Below are 18,887 nucleotides of genomic sequence, written 5' to 3' on the forward strand. Positions count from 1 at the left end.
GCAGAAGCAGCAGAAGCAGCGATGGACGCGTCGACATTGGGATGGGAACAGGCAGCCGAGAGGACGACACCGAGGACGACCGATGAGGCATGAGAGAGAAGGCTCAGGAGACGTGCTGTATCGCCCCAACATGGAGGCGTAGCGACGGTAGCATGCATTAAGAGGAGATCATTTCATTGTAGCCTAGCAGCAGCAGCAGCAGCAGCAGCAGCAGCACCATCCGTCCGTCCAACCTGAGCGGAGAGGAGGAGGAGAGCGGAGGAGAGATGGGCTCCCAGGTCGTGCAGACCCTGCGTCAGGGAGTCTGGGCATCTCTGACCGGGGGCTGGTACCACGACCCGGACCAGAACAAATTCAACAACTCGTGCCACCTCTATCTGTGGATATTTCTCCTGATGTTGCCCCTGTCTCTCCATCTGGTGAGTTTTTTTGTTTTTTTTATTGTGAGGGAACATGACGTTCAAGGCCGCGGAGGGGGTGTGAGGTGTTCACGGCACCTACAGGGAAACGCTTTTGTGTCATGCGCCCTTTCATCCTCTCTCGGATAAAAAAAAAAAAAAAACACGCCGTGGCTCTGCAACATCCTGCTGCAACATGCTGCTGAGAGAAATCCTCGGCTGGAAAGAGAAAACAGCACTGTCGCAGTATGTTTTTTTCCTCGCATGCGGTGACGGAACGCATGGCTGCTCCTGAGTCAGGAGGCGTGAAGCTGTGGCTCACGCACATTTCCATGTCATGGCCTTTGAGATAGGTGCAACAAAAGGCTGCGGTTATATCCTGACTGTGGGACTTTCACATGGGATGTTACAGCCTTTTTCCCCCTTGAAATTGAATAAAAGTGGAGGAAGATACAGTACAGTCATTCAGCAGGGTGGTGGCATGAATAAAGGGAAGCGTTGGCTGCTTATAGGTCAAACACCTTGACCTCAGCTATGATGAAGAGTCCATGGAGTCTCCTACTTCCTGAACAGCCAGCGCTTAAAGGATAAGTTCACCCAAAAATGAACATTCAATCACTATCTACACACTCGATGGAAGGTCGAGTGAGGTTTCGTAGTCCGTAAGACATTTATGGAGCTTTGCAGCAAAACGGCGTTGCAGCATTCTCATAAACGACTGAAGTAGATGGGGACTTGTTTTAAAACGGGAAAAAACAATAAAAAAAATCGAATAAAATTGCTCCGTACAGCTCGTTCGGTGTAATCCAAGTCTCTGGAGGCAAAGGATCCCAAATTGACTTGAAAAGACGTTATGTCCACCCTTTTTTAAGCCGAAATCTTCAGTGTAGCTGCTAAGCTAATAGCATTAGCACACACCCAGTCATGCATTGGGTACAAGAGTAACTACCGTGCGTTGAGCCGGAAAATATTGTATTGGATCTCAGGTCTTCTGGAGACTTGAATTATGCCCGATGAGCTGAATGGAGCCATTTTTTTGGGGGGGGGGGTTGTTTTCTCACGTTTTAAAACAAGTCCCCATCTGCTTCAGTTGTTCATAAGAATGCTGCAATGCTGTTCTGCTGTTCTGCTCGAGAAATGTGTGGACTATGAGACTTTGTTTAATTTTTCATTTTTGGGGTGAACCTATCCTTTAAGTATTGGCTGTTCAGGAAGTACAAGACTTCACGGGCACTTCATCATAGCTAAGGTCAAGGTGTTTGACCTATGATTCTTCCCTTTCTTCATGCCACCATCCTGCTGAATGCCGGGTTGTTCTTCCTCCACATCTACTGTATTCTTTAACACAGACAGTCTCCAGTACAAGCTTTTGTGGTCACAGTACACCAACCAGTTTAATCCAGATTAGACCTAATATATCGCAGATTATGGTTATGTGATTGCTCCACAAACCAGGGCTAATTGTGTGTGTGCTGTGTGATCAGAATTAACTAAATTAACCATCCAGGAGTGAGAGTTAGTAAGGTAACAGATTGTGCCGTGAGAGTGACAGCTCGGACGTTTGAGAGCGTTGCCACTGAAGCTATATTAAAATGTTGTAGCAGACAGTTTTCACAGACTGTTTGGAAACACCCACCGCTCCCCCTGCAAAAACAACACCAGCTTTCGGGGAGAGATGTTTCAAATTTCAGGTTTATTAGCATTTTATCTGAAGGTCGCACACAACACACAGCAGGAAGCGAAACGATGACAGACAGTTGGTGAACAATCAAGTTACAGCAACAATGACACCTGGCTCTAGATTTGTACTGTGACTGTGTACCTGCAGATATTAATGAATGTTCAAGATCTCTCTCCAGACCAGTATGACTCATGTATCTGCATGATGCAGATGCTTTGTCATTAATCTTCCTGTTCTTTGCTGTGGGCCGTTCGTCCCCTGAGGATCAATAAACTTCATGATTCCACCTGTTAATAAAATTAGACCTCATGGTTCAATGAGCCTGTAATTCACTCGGGGAACAGTGCTGGCTGTGTGACCAAAATAAGATTTACATTTTGCAGAATTTAATCTAAATGCAATAAGATTACAGAAGATAGTTGGTGCTTCTCTGGCTGCTACAGAATGATGCATTAAATCAAACTGTTCTGAGACTCTGGACATATTAATACATTGTGACGCTCTGCTTCTTCTCTCCACAGGCCCTGCCCCCTACCACCATGGCTTTGAGCATCTACTGCACCTCCATCACCGTCTTCTTCATCCTCATCAAGCTGGCCAACTATCGGCTGCACCTGATGTTTGACGAGGGCGAGGCGGTGGTCCGCAGCAGCCTCTCTGACCTCAGCAAGGCGCCAGAGAAGAAAAGTAATGCCTCAGACTCCTGCCTGCCAGCCAGCATCAGGTGAACCCCCACGGACACACTTATAATCCTGAAACTACAGTCAATTGGATTAATGTGCAGTAGCTAAAAAGTTCCTGCCCAAGACTACAGATGAGGTCTCAGCGTTGTGAGTGCATTAGACGCCATGCAGAGAGATACACAGCGCCGTATATCATCCCAGATAGCACACATACGTCTTGCAGATGATGGCCAGAGATTAGACATAATGGTTGGGTTGGAAATGCGTAATATGGGGAGTGTTTGCTAGTTGGGAAGACGTTGTCGAGATGTCAGCATTTGGTTGTATCAGCTCGTGTAATGGTGGCACTGCAGTGACAGATAAAAGATTCAAAGATGATAATAAAAAATAGATATAGCTTACAGCTGGAGCTTCTCCCTGCCTTGATACCCCTCATCTACTCTTCTGTTTACTTCACTTGTTATTTTTTTACCTCTTGATTTCATCCCGTTCATTTTCTCCCTCTGTTTTAGTCTCATTCACCATCTTACCCGGTATACTCTCTCTAATCAAGGCTTTTGGTGGTGACAGTGTGTGACCCACCTTAACTCAGTTGCCTGGTATTCAGGCGTCTATTGACAGAGCTATGGATGGACCAATTTTTTAGCATGGTAAAAGTGGGGAGGACTAATCTATTCATTTTAAAAAGTGATAGCTGCAACGCCCGTGGTATGCCAGCCTGGACCCTCGTCAGTATGCATTCAGAACCAACAGATCCACAGAGAACGCCACATCCACTGCCTTCTACTCAGTCTTCCCAAACATTGAGAATAATATCAGCTACATCAGAATGCCTTTTGTTGATTTCAGCTCAGCATTAAATGCAATCTCACCCATGAAGCTGATGGAAAACATGATACTCTGGGCCTGAGTACAACACTCAGCAATTTGATGTTGGACTTCCTTACAAATAGACCCCTAGACAGCGTGGATTGGCAGTCACACCTTCTCTTTCTAAGTGCTCAGCACATGACAGATAAATGAACCTTTGCATTCAACAAACAGGGAGTTTTGCTCCTTGTAGCTCAAGCTGCTCCCCTGCCAGGTTAGTCATTACACAATCTAGGCCAAAGGGATTAAATCCCTAATGATACAACTCAATTATCAACATGAAACTGTACATTCAGGCCTGAGACCTCCTTTTACTAGCTGTACTAAGTATAACTGAGTGTCTTATCATGCTTGACATCCGCTCGTTATGACCATTTTTAGCCTCCTCCTTCGCTCTCTGTATGTGTTTATTTTTCCTCAGTCTTCTGTTTCTCTGAGATCTCATTAGTTTCTTGATCAAGTGTGTCACAGAGGGATACAGACTCTTCCCAGTTCATTTCAAAAACTCATGACTGCACTGCCAGTTCAGCTAATGAAGGGAGGTCAGTGCACTCCGCTCCAATACTGTTGATCTGCACAGACAGAGAAAACTCATCACTTCCTGTTCCCTGTATCATGTTTTCTCTTATAATTTCTTCATAATCTTTGAAGTGCTTGTGGGGAGATGAAATAGCAAGTCCAGACACAGTTATTTTTAGCGCTTCTTCATCTTTGTAAATCAGCTTATTTCAGTGTCAAAACATGTGAGGCTGGGCATGAATGTCGGATGATTTCCTCCGAAAGTGATTGTGATTCGAAGCGATGTATGGGCTTCCATAATCTCCCCATCTCTCTCTCTCTCTGTCTCTCTGTCTCCTTATCATTAAATTTCTCCTCTCTCGTCTCTTTGTCCAATAGGAAGAGTAGCACAGTTCCCGACAGTGTTGCCATGATGATGCTGGCACGGAAGCGCCCCAGTCCGGTGATCCAGGTGACAGTGAAACAGACTGAAACCGACCCAGGACTGATTGGGGTGGTGAGTCAAAATAAAAAGCTGGACACCCGCCAACGTGAAAGCACAGTGTCGACCTACATTATGTCCTAATTTTAACCACGTGTCTCTGAATTCTCTTCCATGCAGGACTGCTCGAAGTCAGACGAGGCGGTGAAGACAGTGGAAGGTGATTCTTATCTTTCTCTGGGTTTGATTGAGATGCAGATGGGTGACTAGTGAAGGAAAAATGTGGATAAGTGAGCAGAGAAACATAACAAATGCAGATGCACGAGGTGTCACTGATAGTTGATGAGTAGGAAAACATTGTGAGTCATCTAATTTGTTTCCAGTTTAACAAAGATAGACTTTGATCTAACAGTCAGACTTAAAATAGACATCACCAAACGACCAGCTCTATTTAGGGTTGCAACTGGATGAGATGTTCTCGATAACGATAACCAGAAAATACATGTTCATTATCATTGTTATCAGTTAAAATGACCCCTAAAGGAATGCAAAGGTTACCAAATATAAAGCCCAGGGATCTGTTATAGAAGCATATATGTAAAGAAAATAGGAGAGAGCTGTTATATCACTAAAATATAACAAAGATGGGAAATTAATTCTAATCACAAGCTTCGAGGGGATCAGATTGAGAGAGCTTGTTATTTTAAAGCATACAAAATCCTCTCTAAGTGTAGGTTATTAATAGTCTTAAGCTTGATACAGTAGTTTTCTTGCAATATGTGAGCGTTGATGTTGTCAACAGTGAGTTTAGGTTCACCATTGATTCAGAATAGCTAGGGTTGATTAGTGAAGGATCTGGTTCCAGATCAGATTATGACCTCAGATATAAAAACATAAGTGCCAGGCCAGAGAGGTTGAAATTAGAGACTATATTAATATTTGTCTGATCAACAACTGTGGGAGAATCACCAACATTTGTATTTCAAACATTGGATTACATTTTGCTGCCGTCCTTCAAAAGTCTAATCTTTTATTGACATTTGTTCAGTCAGTTTGACGGCTGATATTCTCTGTAACATTTCCTTCAGCCGTGCACCAAGGTGAAAGAAATTAACTGTACATGAAGCAGTTTCTGTCGAGTGGTGTGACTTCCTGGTGATTCTGTGGAATGCTAAAAATGGCAATTTGACTAAGTGATAGAAAACAGGATGTAAAAGACTGTCAGCTGCAGCACAGTGTTTAAGCACAGTTCATCATTGAATCTGTAGTTACTGAGGCCTTGTTTGTGATTTGGGGGAAGAAGAGTTATGTGCAGTTTATTGTCAGAATCAGTCGTGAGCTGGAAGCCAACTGTGTTCCTCTTCCCCTAATGCACTCGATGGCTCCTTAGACAATGTCGACTGACAACTTCCTTTTCTGCAAACACATCATTGTTGTAAATAAGCCCAGACAAGCGCAGGACTAGCAGCCAGCCAACAAGACCAGCTGACGGCTTCCAGTAAATGTGTGACCTAATGGTGATTAGTCAGAACAAAGTCAGCACATTGAAAAAAGGGATATAAACACTGCAGCTGAATAAGAAACAATTGAATTTCCCTGGCATGATTTTTAGGATCGGAGCATTTTTTTATTAATTTTACATTTTAAATCAACAAATTGGATTTTGTTTCATTCCAGGACAGGGTGAGAGTGCTGCAGACGAGAGGCCTGTGGAGGAAGGCCTGCAACCAAGCCCAGAGCCTTCCCCAGATGACCTCTCCAGCCCCAATCCAGACCAGGCCGCCCCCCTGCTGCAGGCCCAGCAGAGGCCCCCGTCCCGAGCTGAAAGAGAAGAGATGCGGCCTGGATCTGCCAGTGGGACGGGGAAAATGGACGCTGAAATAATTGAAACTGCTGCTGTGAAAGAAGGAGCGGACGCTCAGAGCTCTGTAACGGGGACTGACAGAGAGCAATCGGAGCAGGAACGGACGACAGATAAAGACTCAGAGCGGGACAGAATAGAGGAGGAGGAAGACTGTGAGGATAAGGAGGCTGAAGACGGGGAAACAGCTGATGAAGGTCTGCCGCCGTCGAAGGGAAGTGAAGACGAGAGCGAGGAGGAGAGCGAGGAGCAAAAAGAGACGCCAGATGCCAATAACAACTCACTGGAGACTCCTCAGGAGCACCAGGAGGATTTAATCGACATCCCAGATCCTCCTGCACAGGTAGGACTCGCTGATATAGAAACAGGATTAATCGCTGTGATCATTTTGTCCATCGTGGGTAGAACTCTGTCTGTCTCTCGTGCTGCCTCTCAGGTTGAGCCAGTGGAGGAGACGTACTGTTCTGATGAGATCGAAGTGGTTCTGGTAGACAACTCTGGCCCCGGGCCCGTGGTGGCTCGCCTGGACGATAGCGACACAGTCAAGATCATCATCACCATGAGCTGTGACCCTCAGACTGCTGCTCAGCTGGAGGAGAGCGTCAAGCAGAGCCTCCTGGAGAACGCTCAGGTAAGAACCATGTTGGACTTCCATTTAGGGCTGTTAAAATCACCATCTGGTAGCATCACATATTTGTTCTGTATCAGCTTATTTCAGCTCTTTATTGAAGCTATATGATTTATACATTGAGTCAAATATTGTTGTGTTATGTTTTTATGTCTGAACCGTCCAATGTTCCAGATGTCTTCTTTTTAGATTCTACGTATATCTTTGGAAACTTCTGGATCTAAAACATTTCTGTGGGGTTTTTAACAGTGTCTGGCAGCTTTAGTTTGAAATGACCGATCCTCCAGCAGGTCAGTGGGGTTTAATAGGCTGGGAAAATTATCTGTATTTTCTGTTATGGGTGTTTTACATCATTACACCGAGGCTGCGAGGGGATTAAATGTACACATGTGGTGGGAATTTGGGATTCACCCATTGACACGGATGCCACGAAGGCCAAACATACTCTGCACCAAGTCTTCATGAGACCACTTGCAGACCTACACTGTAGTATTGAGTCTAAAATGAGAATCTAGTTGTAGTTGTTTAATAGTGTGTTGACCACCAGCGAAGCCAGTTTTTGACTTGCGTTACTCACACGAGTAGCAGTAAGGTAGCAAGCCACGACATGCACCAAGGGTGTGTTTGAATTCAAGTCAAGCCTCAGTGAACTCAGCACTCACCAGAACTCTGGTTCTCTCTCCTTTTTCTCCCCTCTCCTCTCTGTAACGTTACGTTCATGAAGTAAAGTACATTTCCTATCCACGGTCGTGAAGATGAACCCACCTTTTAATCCCAAAAGTTAAAAAGTAATCTCTGAGCTCTCATTCCGTCGGGAACCAGCTCCAGATCAGGGTAGATTCCTTTATTATTCCTCCAGAAGGTCTGGCTCTGCACCTGAGTCCGTCAGGCCCTCCTGTCACAACACACTACAAAATGTCTTGTTTTGATTGACAGCGGCAGAAATGTCATATTGTGTATTTAATATTTTGAGAATACAGTGTGTGTGTGTGTGTGTGAGTGACATGTTTTTGTGTGTCTTTCAAGGCTCAGAAGGACGCAGGAGAGTGTCACATCAAGATCCCCGTCATCACCTTCGACTCCCCCGAGGAGGAGAAGCAGGAGGTGGAAGAGGGAGAAGAAACGACCGGCTCAGAGGACGACCCCACGCTGAAACAGACAACGAGCCAAAGTGAAGAGTTTCACCTGTGCAGAGAAACGATCAGCTCTGAGTTCACCACAATGGACTGTCCAGATCCGGACCTGAAACACGCTGGTGTGCAGCTGACTAATGACAGCACACCGAGCCCGCAGCTGACTAATGATAACAGCTCATCAGGTATCGACGTTCACTCCCATCCCGATGACACGGATCCTCTGGATGCTAACGTGGATTCACAAGGTTTCCTTCGTCTGCCGCCAGCTTTGGGCCGCTACGGGCCCGGGGGAAGGACTCACATCCGCGGGCTGAGCATGGACAGCGGGAAAGATGCCGTGCTGCTTTCAGACCGCTCTCATAACACAGTATGTTGGCAGTCTAGCTCTGTTTCTATTTCTGTATGTTTACTCTAGTTAGCTCCATCCATCTGTTCAAGCATACATACAAAGATTTGTCTCTTCATCAGACCACCATGACCACGTCCAAGTCAGATCTGGAAGCGAAGGAGGGCCAGATCCCCAACGAATCCAACTTCTTGGAGTTTGTTTCCTTGTTGGGGTCCCTCAGTACCAGAGCGGCAGGCGCCAGCACACAGGAAGACGAGAGGCCAGAACGCAGAGAGGACGTGGGAGCTGCAGAAGAAGGTGAATCTCAGCAAGAGGGTCCTTTATCTGCACGTTTTATAGGGTCAGAGTTAAAGCAGATCTTTATACCAGAGTGCATACACGAGTGCAATGTCAGCACTGGTTTATGAGCTGCAATAAATTCCTACAGTTGCTCTGGTAGCCTGGTCCCATCCAGTATAATGTGCTCCGCACTAATACTATACCAGTCCAGATACTTTATGATTGGAGATGCACGATATGGATTTTTTTCAGCTGCTACTTATAATTACCTGCTGCTCATAGCCGATACCGACAACCGATAATTTCACTTTTTATATTAACCGATAATTTTTCACAGCCGGTAGTTTATGCACAACTGAGGTTTTCTTCTTCTTCATCTTCTTCTTCTTCTTCTTCTTCTTCTTCGTCCATTTAATCTTTTTGCAGAAAATCTGAGTGCGACTTCCAGACAAGACGAGACGATAACAGACACCAGCACAGACAAAAAACCAGAGAGACCCAAACCACCCACCAGTCTGCCTACTGACACACTGCAGGCTCTACCACCCACACAAATCCCAATAGTCTCCCCTGACAGGTACACATGCCTCAACACTCACATGCTGCAATAAAAATATACACCCTTTTATATCCGAGCACCTAGCATCCTGATGATTTGTGTTTCCTGTCTGCAGTCCACAGACGGACAGAGAGAAGGATCCAGACTACGACTCGCTTCCCTCTCAAACCTCTCAGTCAGAGAGCTCCATGCTGCAGGTCATCTGCAGACCAGAAGCCACCAACAAAGAAGAAGCCTACACCTTCCATACTGTACACAGTAAGCAAGATTGAGGAATCTATTTGTGCCGGGACGGTCTGATAATGTTTTGATCTTTCGTACACACGCAGAATGTGCAGAAGCGTCTGCCAGCAGTTGATGGCTTCACTGTTGAAACAGCTCAGAAAGCTGCTAGATTAAATGACATTTTTCTGGATCTGCTCCAAGATGTTAAGCTGTTCAGTTATAGTCCAGTCTGTCTGAAAGGCTCAAAAAAATCCATCAGCTGGATGTCAGTTACTGCACAGAAACTGTCTGTTTGTCTCATCAGGAGACAGGCCTCGTAAGCTGTATGCAGAGAGAGCTCTCAACCTGCCGCTCGGAGCTGAGCTCATCACCGGCAACATGTGGTACGGCTGTCAAATCTTTAATTCACTCCCTTTTACTCCCCCTCTTCATCATCTCTTCCTTTACCTGTAACAAGTTATCTTTTCTCCCGTTTTGTCCTTGTTCTGCTTTGTCGCCCTGCATGTTCTCTTCCATTTTACCTTATCGCCTTTCTCCGTCACTGCCTGTGTAATCAGGTTTATCCCACATATTAACCTCCTCTAACCTGTATTATGTGTGTGTGTGTCCTCAGTGACCTGCTGTCAACGTCTTCAAACTCAGAGTGTCAGGACGGCCTGGCGGGCGGTCACGCTGACTGCCCTTTCCAGCGACGCATCATCCCTGCACACAGGCTCCGGCCACGAAGGACTCACCCTGAGATCTTCCAGGTGTCCGTCTGCCTTCACCTTTTCCTTCTAGTTCTGCATGCCAATGATTTATTAAGCCTGATTTGCAGGATGTTTGTAAAGCTATACTTATGCATGGAAGTATGGAGACAGGGGGTCTTCCAAATGGTTGTCAAGCGGTTATTTAAAGGTACCCTGTGGGTTTTTGCACATGCATTCATGCAGGTGATATGATACCCCGTCTTCCTGATGGCTTTCACTGATCGACAGCTGGTGGGGGTAGCGTGCCAAGAGAAGTCGCAATGTGCCAACAAGACTGTTAGCAGGCAAACAGGGATGTAAACAGTGCAGGTTTCAGATTCTTCAAAAAGTCAGTTTAGCAGGATGGAAATGGATACACTTCATTTGTTTCCGTGTGACACCACTGGGTACCTTTAACCAAAATTAAATGAAAGCATGGATTAATTAAAGGAGACATATTATTCTCATTTTCAGGTTAGGTTTACAAGCTTTAATGCTCAAAAACACATCAATTTTTTCACATTAACCGTAACCCCCTCCTTCTAAAATGCTCTGTTTTAGCTCCTGTCTCTTTAAGACCCCTCCTGAATATCCAGTCTCCTCTGATTGGTCAGCTCACACACGCCTGAACCAGCAATGCTAACAACAACAACAAAGCAGCTATGCTAAATCAATGTGCCAAACTAGCCGCTTGGCATAAATTATGCAAATGTGTGACATAGTGTGAAGTCACAAAGTCAGGGAATTAAAGGCGGGGCTACTGATGAGGCGTTTCAGGAGCAGTTTTCTGTGGGAGAGAGGAGCTTCTGTTGGTGCGGACTTTGACCTTTTGAACTTTTAGACCTCAAGACCTTAAAATAAAACACTGAAGGAAAGATATGATATGTCTCCTTTCATTAATACATAACCATCAACATTGTCAATACAGCTGAATAATTTCAATTTGCAATTCTCTGCAAAGTTTTGCATCAACAAGTCTGGAGAAATAGACGCCAATGATAATCAACCACCTGGTAAATCAGATTATATGACAGAAAAATATGAGTCACTGCTGTTTGAAGCAAATGATCAGTCCTGAATTAGTGTACAAGGCTGCTGGATGCAGACCAGCGAGGTGACACAAGCTGCCTGGATCGGTCGTAGAAGCTGAAACAACACACACTCTCTGCTGAATCATTAATGCACCACTTTGTGTGTGTGTGTTTGGACTTGTGTTGCACATCGTGAAAAAAGATCTTGTGACTGTGGGCTTGCGATGATCCTGGCTGAATTATCCTACAGACTCTTTTTTTGTTTCCTGTGTTAGTGCAGTTGAATTCACGCCGGTACAAACGATTAATGTGTGTGTGTGTGTGTGTGTGTGTGTGTGTGTCAGGAGGAGGACTCTTTGGATGAGTCATCAGAGACTTCCACTCAGGAGAAACCGACCAGGAAGATTTATTACAAACTCAAACTTTATCCCGGGAAGTGGATCAACATTTTATATGACCGGCTCACCCTGCTGGCCCTTTTGGACAGGTAAGACACAGAGAACCTGCCTGCAAACTCTTTTTTTCCCCTTTTGTCTTCAGAGTGTCTCATTTCAATTCAGTCCATTGTAGCTCACATTGAAGTTGCATTCATATCGTGTCTGTCGAGCAGCAATCGATCCCTCAGTCTGGCAATAGACAAGTTTTCTGCTTCAGCGCATCATTTTGAAGTAAATGTTGATGCACAATAGTCGTCTGTTGCCGCTTTAATGTCTGTCTCTTTTTAATACAGCAAGTGAGCATCAGTTTTGTGCAGGAGTCTCATTTTGTGTCCCGTGGTATTGTTTTTGTGGCTCTTCCTGAGGTTACATCCCCGCTCCCTTGTTCATGTGTGGGACAGTCGTGTGTGTCTTTGTCAGTTAGCTTTAAGATCAGAGTTTGTGGTGCAGTGTGACAACATGTCAAAAATGGGATTTACTGCTGAGGGACTAAATACTAAATATTTATCTCAACCGGCTTGAGATAATTTTGGTTGTTCTAATGCATTACGTTTTTTAAAATTGTTATTTTAAATGGTTATTGTCGCTTTACAAGTAAAGAAACATTCCACTGAATCCCGCAGATTGTCAGTCTGGATCACCGCTGAAAACTGTAAAACAAAATTGCAGCTTCCCTTTATTTCTTTTTTTATTGAGCCTTTATTTAAGCAGGTTAGTCCCATTGAGATCACAGATCTCTTTTACGAGGGAAATAAACAATCACTTAATTGATCTCACCACAGTTTTAAAGCTGTTCAGCGGTACAAAATTCTGAAGTTGAAGTTCAGTCCGTCTCCAGCATGTGAAGACAATGAGCAGAGGCATTCATATCCAACACATCTCCATAGTCAGTAACAGGCACAAAGGTAGACTCCACCACATCTGGTTGTGAGCGAGGGTGTCCTGTGACCAACTAAAGGCTACTCAATCTAACCTGATTATGTCTTTGTGCAGAAACCAGGAGGTTCTGGAGAATCTAGTCGCAGTCTTCATGGCCTTCCTGGTTTCCTTCCTGGGTTTTGTGCTTCTTAACCACGGCTGCTTCAAAGACTTCTGGGTCTTCCAGTTCTGCCTTGTCATCGCCAGCTGCCAGTATTCCTTACTGAAGGTAAAAAAGTACTTTCTGTGACGGTCTAAGAAATCCATTTCACTCTCAAAACCACCTTGACTTGATGTGCGGGGTCAGGATAAGTATCATGATGACCTAATGTTGTTTCAAAGTAAAGCTGACCTCATACTTGTCTGTTCCTGTTTGCTCCCCCTCACTTCCTCTCTGTTGAAGAAGTCTGAGTACTGTTTTCACTTGTTTTCATGTTTACCTACAAATTAAATTATGGCTCCTGTGGTTTTGTTTTTCAGAGTGTTCAACCAGATGCAGCTTCACCAACACATGTGAGTTTAATGTTTATTTGTTTCTGAGCCTGAGAGGAAATATTACAGAGCAAAGACAAAACAATCTTCTCAAAAAATCTTAGTAGGTCGCATGATGAAATTCAATATTTGGGGAAAGTTTTTACATCCACGATGCCCATGTTGGCTGGTTTCAACCTGTGACCACTGTTCCTCTTTACTGATGCATTTTTTCAATTTTTGGCAGATGCCGTCATGAATTTTTAGAACAGTTCCCTTTTCCATTGTTTTCATTTTGCTGTGTTTTGACTGATGCACCAGAAATGTGCCCACAGAGGACAACAGCAACACCCAGAATAAATCGATAAATGCACATTTCTGTTGAAAGTTAATATTTCTTGATGTTGCAACTTTAGGTTTCTTCAGCTTCAGTTTTCAATTGTATGTTGTGACAACGCTGTGTTTAGGATCTGGTTAGGTTTCGGCACAAAAATAACTTGACTATGGGAAGGAAACGATCATGTTTTGGCTTCAAATACCGCTTTTGGTCACCACAAACACAGTTTTTGACTTCTTGTCAAAAATATCATTTTTTTGTTGCCACCATCTCGTCTGAAAGTGATCCATAGGTCTCCTTAAAAATACAAAATGGTGTCCTGGTTACAAATGTTGCAAACAACGTGGTCCCTCGTCAAAAAGGTCCAGTGGTTTCCAACTTACAAATGCTGAAACGCAGTCCTGAACTGAGGTCACTGGCTTCGCAGCTTTCTCACCTGTAACTCCACCATCCTCCCCTCCACCTCCAGATATGAAAGTCAGGTCATAAACATGAAATGTGAACGTGATATGACACATATAATAGAAATGTCAATATGTTATATATGATGTACAAATGTTATCTACCAATTGATAAGATATTGAACTGCTGTGTTTAAAGCTCTTCTGTTTTATCGAACATCCTAACCTGTGCGTGTTCATGTGTGTGTGTCTTCAGGGTCACAACCAGCTGGTGGCCTACAGCAGAGCGGCCTACTTCTGTATCTTCTGCGCTCTGATCTGGCTGCTGGAGCAGCTGCTGAGGAGGAAGGACCTGCCCGTCTCCACCCTGTACGGAGTCACCATCGCCTGCCACGACGTGCTGCACTTCATACGGGACCTGCTAGTGGGTAGGGATACACGGTCCAGGAGACACACATGAGCTTTGTTTCAGACAGTCTGGCAGCTGCTATATAAACAATAAGGTGTCCTCGAGAGATAACAAATGTCTTATTGTTTGATGCTTTAACAGGTTTTACCTACTGCTTCCCGATCACCTTCCTGGTGGGCCTGTTCCCTCAGATCAACACCTTCACCATCTACGTGCTGGAGCAGATTGACATGCACCTTTTTGGAGGAACAGGTCGGCAACTCTGACGCTAATCTAGTTCTCTAGTCTAGTTCAATTTAATTGTTACTGTAAACCCTCATTTCTGTATGCATCTGTGGATTTATGGCTCTAGTTCGATGCCTGTGTGTGCAGTCTGTTCTTATGTGTTTTGAATGTTAAAAGCCTCTGAAAACTCGGCTTTAAATCTTATATATTTCTCTATAACGTTAAATATTCATACAAAACATCTTGAGGTATAAATGATTAAAAGTTTAAAGGTCAAAAACGCAGCGAGTCTGCTTTGTCAGAACGCTGTGGGTGTGGTTTGAAGAGATTTGATGAGCCGTCATCAGATTCTGATATAAATGATTGCTGCATGGAAATATGTGACGTCTCAAGCCCATTATGAAGAGTTCAGAGAAGAAAAAAATGCAGGAAAGTCTTTTACAGAAGATTGTGTAATCAGTCATTTTAATTTGTGTGTCTCAGCTGCTACGAGTCTCATCTCTGCCATCTACAGCATCCTCCGCAGTCTGATCGCTCTCTCGCTGCTCTACGGGTTCTGCTTCGGAGCTCTCAAGGTACAACAGGTTTTGATTTTTGTACTCACGGCCATCCTCCTGGTTATCGAAGGAGAAGAAGTTATAAATAGCTCGCGGCAGCCAGGCAGAGCTGCAGCAAAAATACAAAGAGTTGCTAGTCATCCTTCAAAAGTGGCACCGAGATTGTAGCTGGAGGAAGTAGGCTTTTAAAATGTGAAGATCTAAAAGCAGCAGCCTCTGGTTTTAAAAGCACATGACGGTGTGTGTGTGTGTGTGTTGTTACAGGAGCCGTGGGATGAGCAGCACACTCCAGCTCTGTTCTCTGGTTTCTGTGGCCTCCTGGTGGTCTTCTCCTACCACCTCAGCCGACAGAGCAGCGACCCCTCTGTACTACTGTGAGTATCAGTGTGTGTGTGTGTGTGTGTGTGAATGTATGTTTGCATTAAAGATTAAAGAGATGCATGGGGAAAAAGAGCCGAATGTATCAACTCAGGGAAATGAAGGCAGATGGTGGATGTACTGTATATGCTTTACTCTACTTGAGATGAAAACATTTGTCCTTTATTATCTGTTGAGTGGATCTAACTCAAGCTGTTATTTGCGGACATAAAGTGAAAATGCTATTCACAATAAAAATGTCATTCATATGTATTTTTTTGCTTTTACTCATCCTGCTCAAGTAGTTTCATTCAAGCTGTTAAAAGCCCCTCTGATGGCTCGGCCCAGCCTCCTCCACACAAGCAAAATCACAGAAAATGAAAGAGAAAAAACAAAAGTAAATCAAAAATAGGATCAAATCAAAGGAATTAAGAGTGGATAAAAGATTAAGAGCAGTGAAAAGAATAAAGGACAATAAATAGATTAAGATAATAAAGGCAGTAAAGGATGGTAAGAAAAAAAGACAATGGGCCTCATGCTTGTATCCACATTATAATGTTCAATTTCCCACTTTATCTCACGGTGGTGCTCATGATCTCACGGTGGTGGTCCACCGCTTCTGAATGAATGTATGAGAAACACTGGAGAGGATGTTTTGCAGTAAAGTGCCTCAGGTTGGAATTGAATTCGGGTCACTGCGAGGAGGACTTAGCCTCGGTACGTGTGTTGTGTGCTCTTTCTAAGAACTTGTTATAAAGCGTTTCCATTTATTTGATTAAAATATTCAAGTTCTTCCATTTTCATGCTTTCAGCAGCTTCGGGGCTCAGTAACGAACTCTGTTTACAACAAACATCCTCTCGTCCTGCATGTGTTTTTTTTTTTGTTTTTTTTACAGATCTCTGATCAAGTCGAAGATAATGCCCGCTTTGGTGGAGAGTGAGGAAGAGGAGGAGGAAGACACGGACAGTAAAGACCCGCTGCCTGAGAAACTGCAGAACTCCATGGTGACTAGAGAGGATTATATACGAATACACTGATGTGATGTTTCATACGGGTCGGGTCACTGAACGATGTAGCTCTGTGAAAACATAAACACACTTTTTCTGTGTTAATTTTATCCCTCTGAGCTTTAATCAAACTGTGCTTTTATTGTTTTAGAATCGCAGCAGCCCAGAGCTACAGCAGAGTATTAGCTGCTCCTGTCAGCTCACACTGTTTATCATGAGAAAATCAATACTCATTAACACCTGAGTTGTGGGATTCATACACACTGTATGTGAGAGTCTCAAACTCAGATGATTAAACAATGTCTGCTGTCGATCACTGGCTGTGATTACATGGGATTATGCGCCGGAGAGAAAAAGCCTCCGCCGCCTTTTACAGTATTAACGGGGATTGTGAAGCTCTTCTCGAGCAGCTGCGTCTTTGATCTCCAAAAACTGAAGGCCTTATTATTATTAACGATCGCAGCTCTCCCTCCATCTTGTTCCCTGCAGAAGGAGATCCTGCTGTCGGACGTGATCGTGTGCTCTGTTGCCTACATCCTGACCTTCGCCATCACAGCGAGTACCGTGTTCCTGTCTCTCAGGGTGAGATTGTCAACTGTTCCTTATCTCTATACTTTCACTTTTTTTTGCCAGGATAGTAATCAAGTGTTTCTTTCACTGTATCGACTTGTTTTCAGCCCTTTGTGACCATCGTGCTGTACGCTTTGGCGGGGACGGTGGGGTTTGTGACCCACTACCTGATCCCCCAGCTGAGGAAGCATCACCCCTGGTTGTGGATCTCCCATCCGGTCCTCAAGACCAAGGAGTACCACCAGTTTGAACCCAGAGGTCGGTGTACCAGAGTTGTCTGTTGATCAGTGTGTCATCTCCATGTGGATACTGATCTACATCGTGACAGAGATTTGACGGAGGTGGCCATGATGTTAACAGCATTCCTGTAGGAGAAAATAAATGCTATTTGAGAAATTAGGATGTAATAATGACCTCCACGTTCAGGTTATTGATATTTATCATGTTGCTGTTGCCACCAGCTGATGAAAAAACATTTTGCAGAGCTCCAGACTGACTTTTTACACTTTTCTCTTAGCTGCACCAGCACATAATTTAGGTGCACCCTATAACACATTTTAGTTTACCAAGATAGTGGCACCCTTGAAGCCCTGATTTGCCCAAATACAAATTTTCCATTTCATTTAAATCTTTTCTGTAGTTTTCGAGATTTTCTGTTGGACAGGCAAACATGTAAAAGCCAGAAACATCATGTCCTTGGCAGAAGTAAAAAGGATGAGGCTGTCATGTCAGCAGGATTATGACATATCAGTCAGAATTGGGATGAAGTAACAAACATTTGTTTGTGTTATTTTGTTATTCTTACTTGTGTTGCAGAGGACGCTGTTCTCATGTGGTTCGAACGACTGTACGTGGGGCTCCTGTGCTTTGAGAAGTACGTGGTGTACCCCGCCATCGTGCTGAGCGCGCTCACCAATGACGGCTTCGCCCTCAGTCACCGCAAGAAGCTGGGAATCCAGTGAGTGGAGCCGCGAGCACACAGCATCACATCAAGCACGTATCACTTCTGTTTATCTGCGGCGTGAGCGTGTCGTCTGAACTCTCCTCTGTGCCTCCAGCTGTGACGTTCTCCTGACGACTGTTGCCGGACTGAAGCTCCTGCGTTCGTCATTCTGCGACCCCAGCTTCCAGTTCCTCACTCTGCTCTTCACGCTCGTCTTTTTCCACTTCGACTGTCCGCAGGCCTCCGAGAGCTTCCTGCTGGACTTCTTTATCATGTCCATTGTCTTCCACAAGGTGAGGGAGCGGGGTTTTAATGACATCTGGGAGCGGTATGTGTACCTGAGATAATGTGCTGCGTATGGGAATGCATTTGTGTGCGTCCTGACAGAAAGATAATCTCAAAGATAGACACGCAGTTATCTCACACACGCGATGATAAATGGATGCAGAAACCAACAGATACAGTAGAAACAAAGGTAGAGGACAAACAGCAACACACACTCCAGGAAACAGGCAGACAGATGTTTCGTGACTGACCTTTATATCGTATCGCTTCAAGTGGAAAACCTCCACTTTTACCCACAAAGGTCAGTTTATTCATCACGGAGGGTCGTGTGACGTCGCAGGAAAACATGAAATATGACATTATTGTGATTCGCGGTGATGTGCAGGAATGTAATGTACTGAATGTTTCAAAGGTTGTGTGTTGTTTCAGATGCGTGAGCTGCTCCTGAAGCTCCATTTCATCCTGGTTTACATCGCTCCCTGGCAGATTGCCTGGGGCAGCGCTTTCCATGCCTTCGCTCAGCCGTTTGCCGTGCCTCGTATCCTTTCCCCAAGACCTGTGTGTGTCCGTGTGTGTGTGTGTGTGTGTCTGTGTGTGTGAT

The 18,887-nt window shown here is 44.5% G+C and overlaps 1 protein-coding gene across 1 annotated transcript in view; it reads left to right on the forward strand.

Annotated features, from left to right (window-relative positions):
- pcnx2 (pecanex 2) overlaps nucleotides 1–18,887 on the forward strand; it is a 31,105-nt gene continuing 12,218 nt past the window's right edge. The window contains exons 1-25 of the mRNA XM_073481240.1: nucleotides 1–419; nucleotides 2,601–2,803; nucleotides 4,530–4,647; nucleotides 4,753–4,792; nucleotides 6,250–6,776; nucleotides 6,870–7,064; nucleotides 8,088–8,564; nucleotides 8,666–8,843; nucleotides 9,252–9,402; nucleotides 9,500–9,642; nucleotides 9,914–9,992; nucleotides 10,223–10,358; nucleotides 11,713–11,855; nucleotides 12,799–12,952; nucleotides 13,204–13,236; nucleotides 14,189–14,360; nucleotides 14,483–14,593; nucleotides 15,050–15,141; nucleotides 15,388–15,497; nucleotides 16,377–16,485; nucleotides 16,978–17,070; nucleotides 17,166–17,316; nucleotides 17,875–18,016; nucleotides 18,117–18,294; nucleotides 18,716–18,824. Coding sequence (XP_073337341.1) covers nucleotides 267–419; nucleotides 2,601–2,803; nucleotides 4,530–4,647; nucleotides 4,753–4,792; nucleotides 6,250–6,776; nucleotides 6,870–7,064; nucleotides 8,088–8,564; nucleotides 8,666–8,843; nucleotides 9,252–9,402; nucleotides 9,500–9,642; nucleotides 9,914–9,992; nucleotides 10,223–10,358; nucleotides 11,713–11,855; nucleotides 12,799–12,952; nucleotides 13,204–13,236; nucleotides 14,189–14,360; nucleotides 14,483–14,593; nucleotides 15,050–15,141; nucleotides 15,388–15,497; nucleotides 16,377–16,485; nucleotides 16,978–17,070; nucleotides 17,166–17,316; nucleotides 17,875–18,016; nucleotides 18,117–18,294; nucleotides 18,716–18,824 — 3,997 coding nt within the window. The 5' untranslated portion in view covers nucleotides 1–266. The remainder of the gene's footprint in view (nucleotides 420–2,600; nucleotides 2,804–4,529; nucleotides 4,648–4,752; nucleotides 4,793–6,249; nucleotides 6,777–6,869; nucleotides 7,065–8,087; nucleotides 8,565–8,665; nucleotides 8,844–9,251; nucleotides 9,403–9,499; nucleotides 9,643–9,913; nucleotides 9,993–10,222; nucleotides 10,359–11,712; nucleotides 11,856–12,798; nucleotides 12,953–13,203; nucleotides 13,237–14,188; nucleotides 14,361–14,482; nucleotides 14,594–15,049; nucleotides 15,142–15,387; nucleotides 15,498–16,376; nucleotides 16,486–16,977; nucleotides 17,071–17,165; nucleotides 17,317–17,874; nucleotides 18,017–18,116; nucleotides 18,295–18,715; nucleotides 18,825–18,887) is intronic.

The sequence above is a fragment of the Pagrus major genome, chromosome 15 (assembly GCF_040436345.1).
Source record: "Pagrus major chromosome 15, Pma_NU_1.0".
Classification (NCBI taxonomy): Eukaryota; Metazoa; Chordata; class Actinopteri; order Spariformes; family Sparidae; genus Pagrus; species Pagrus major.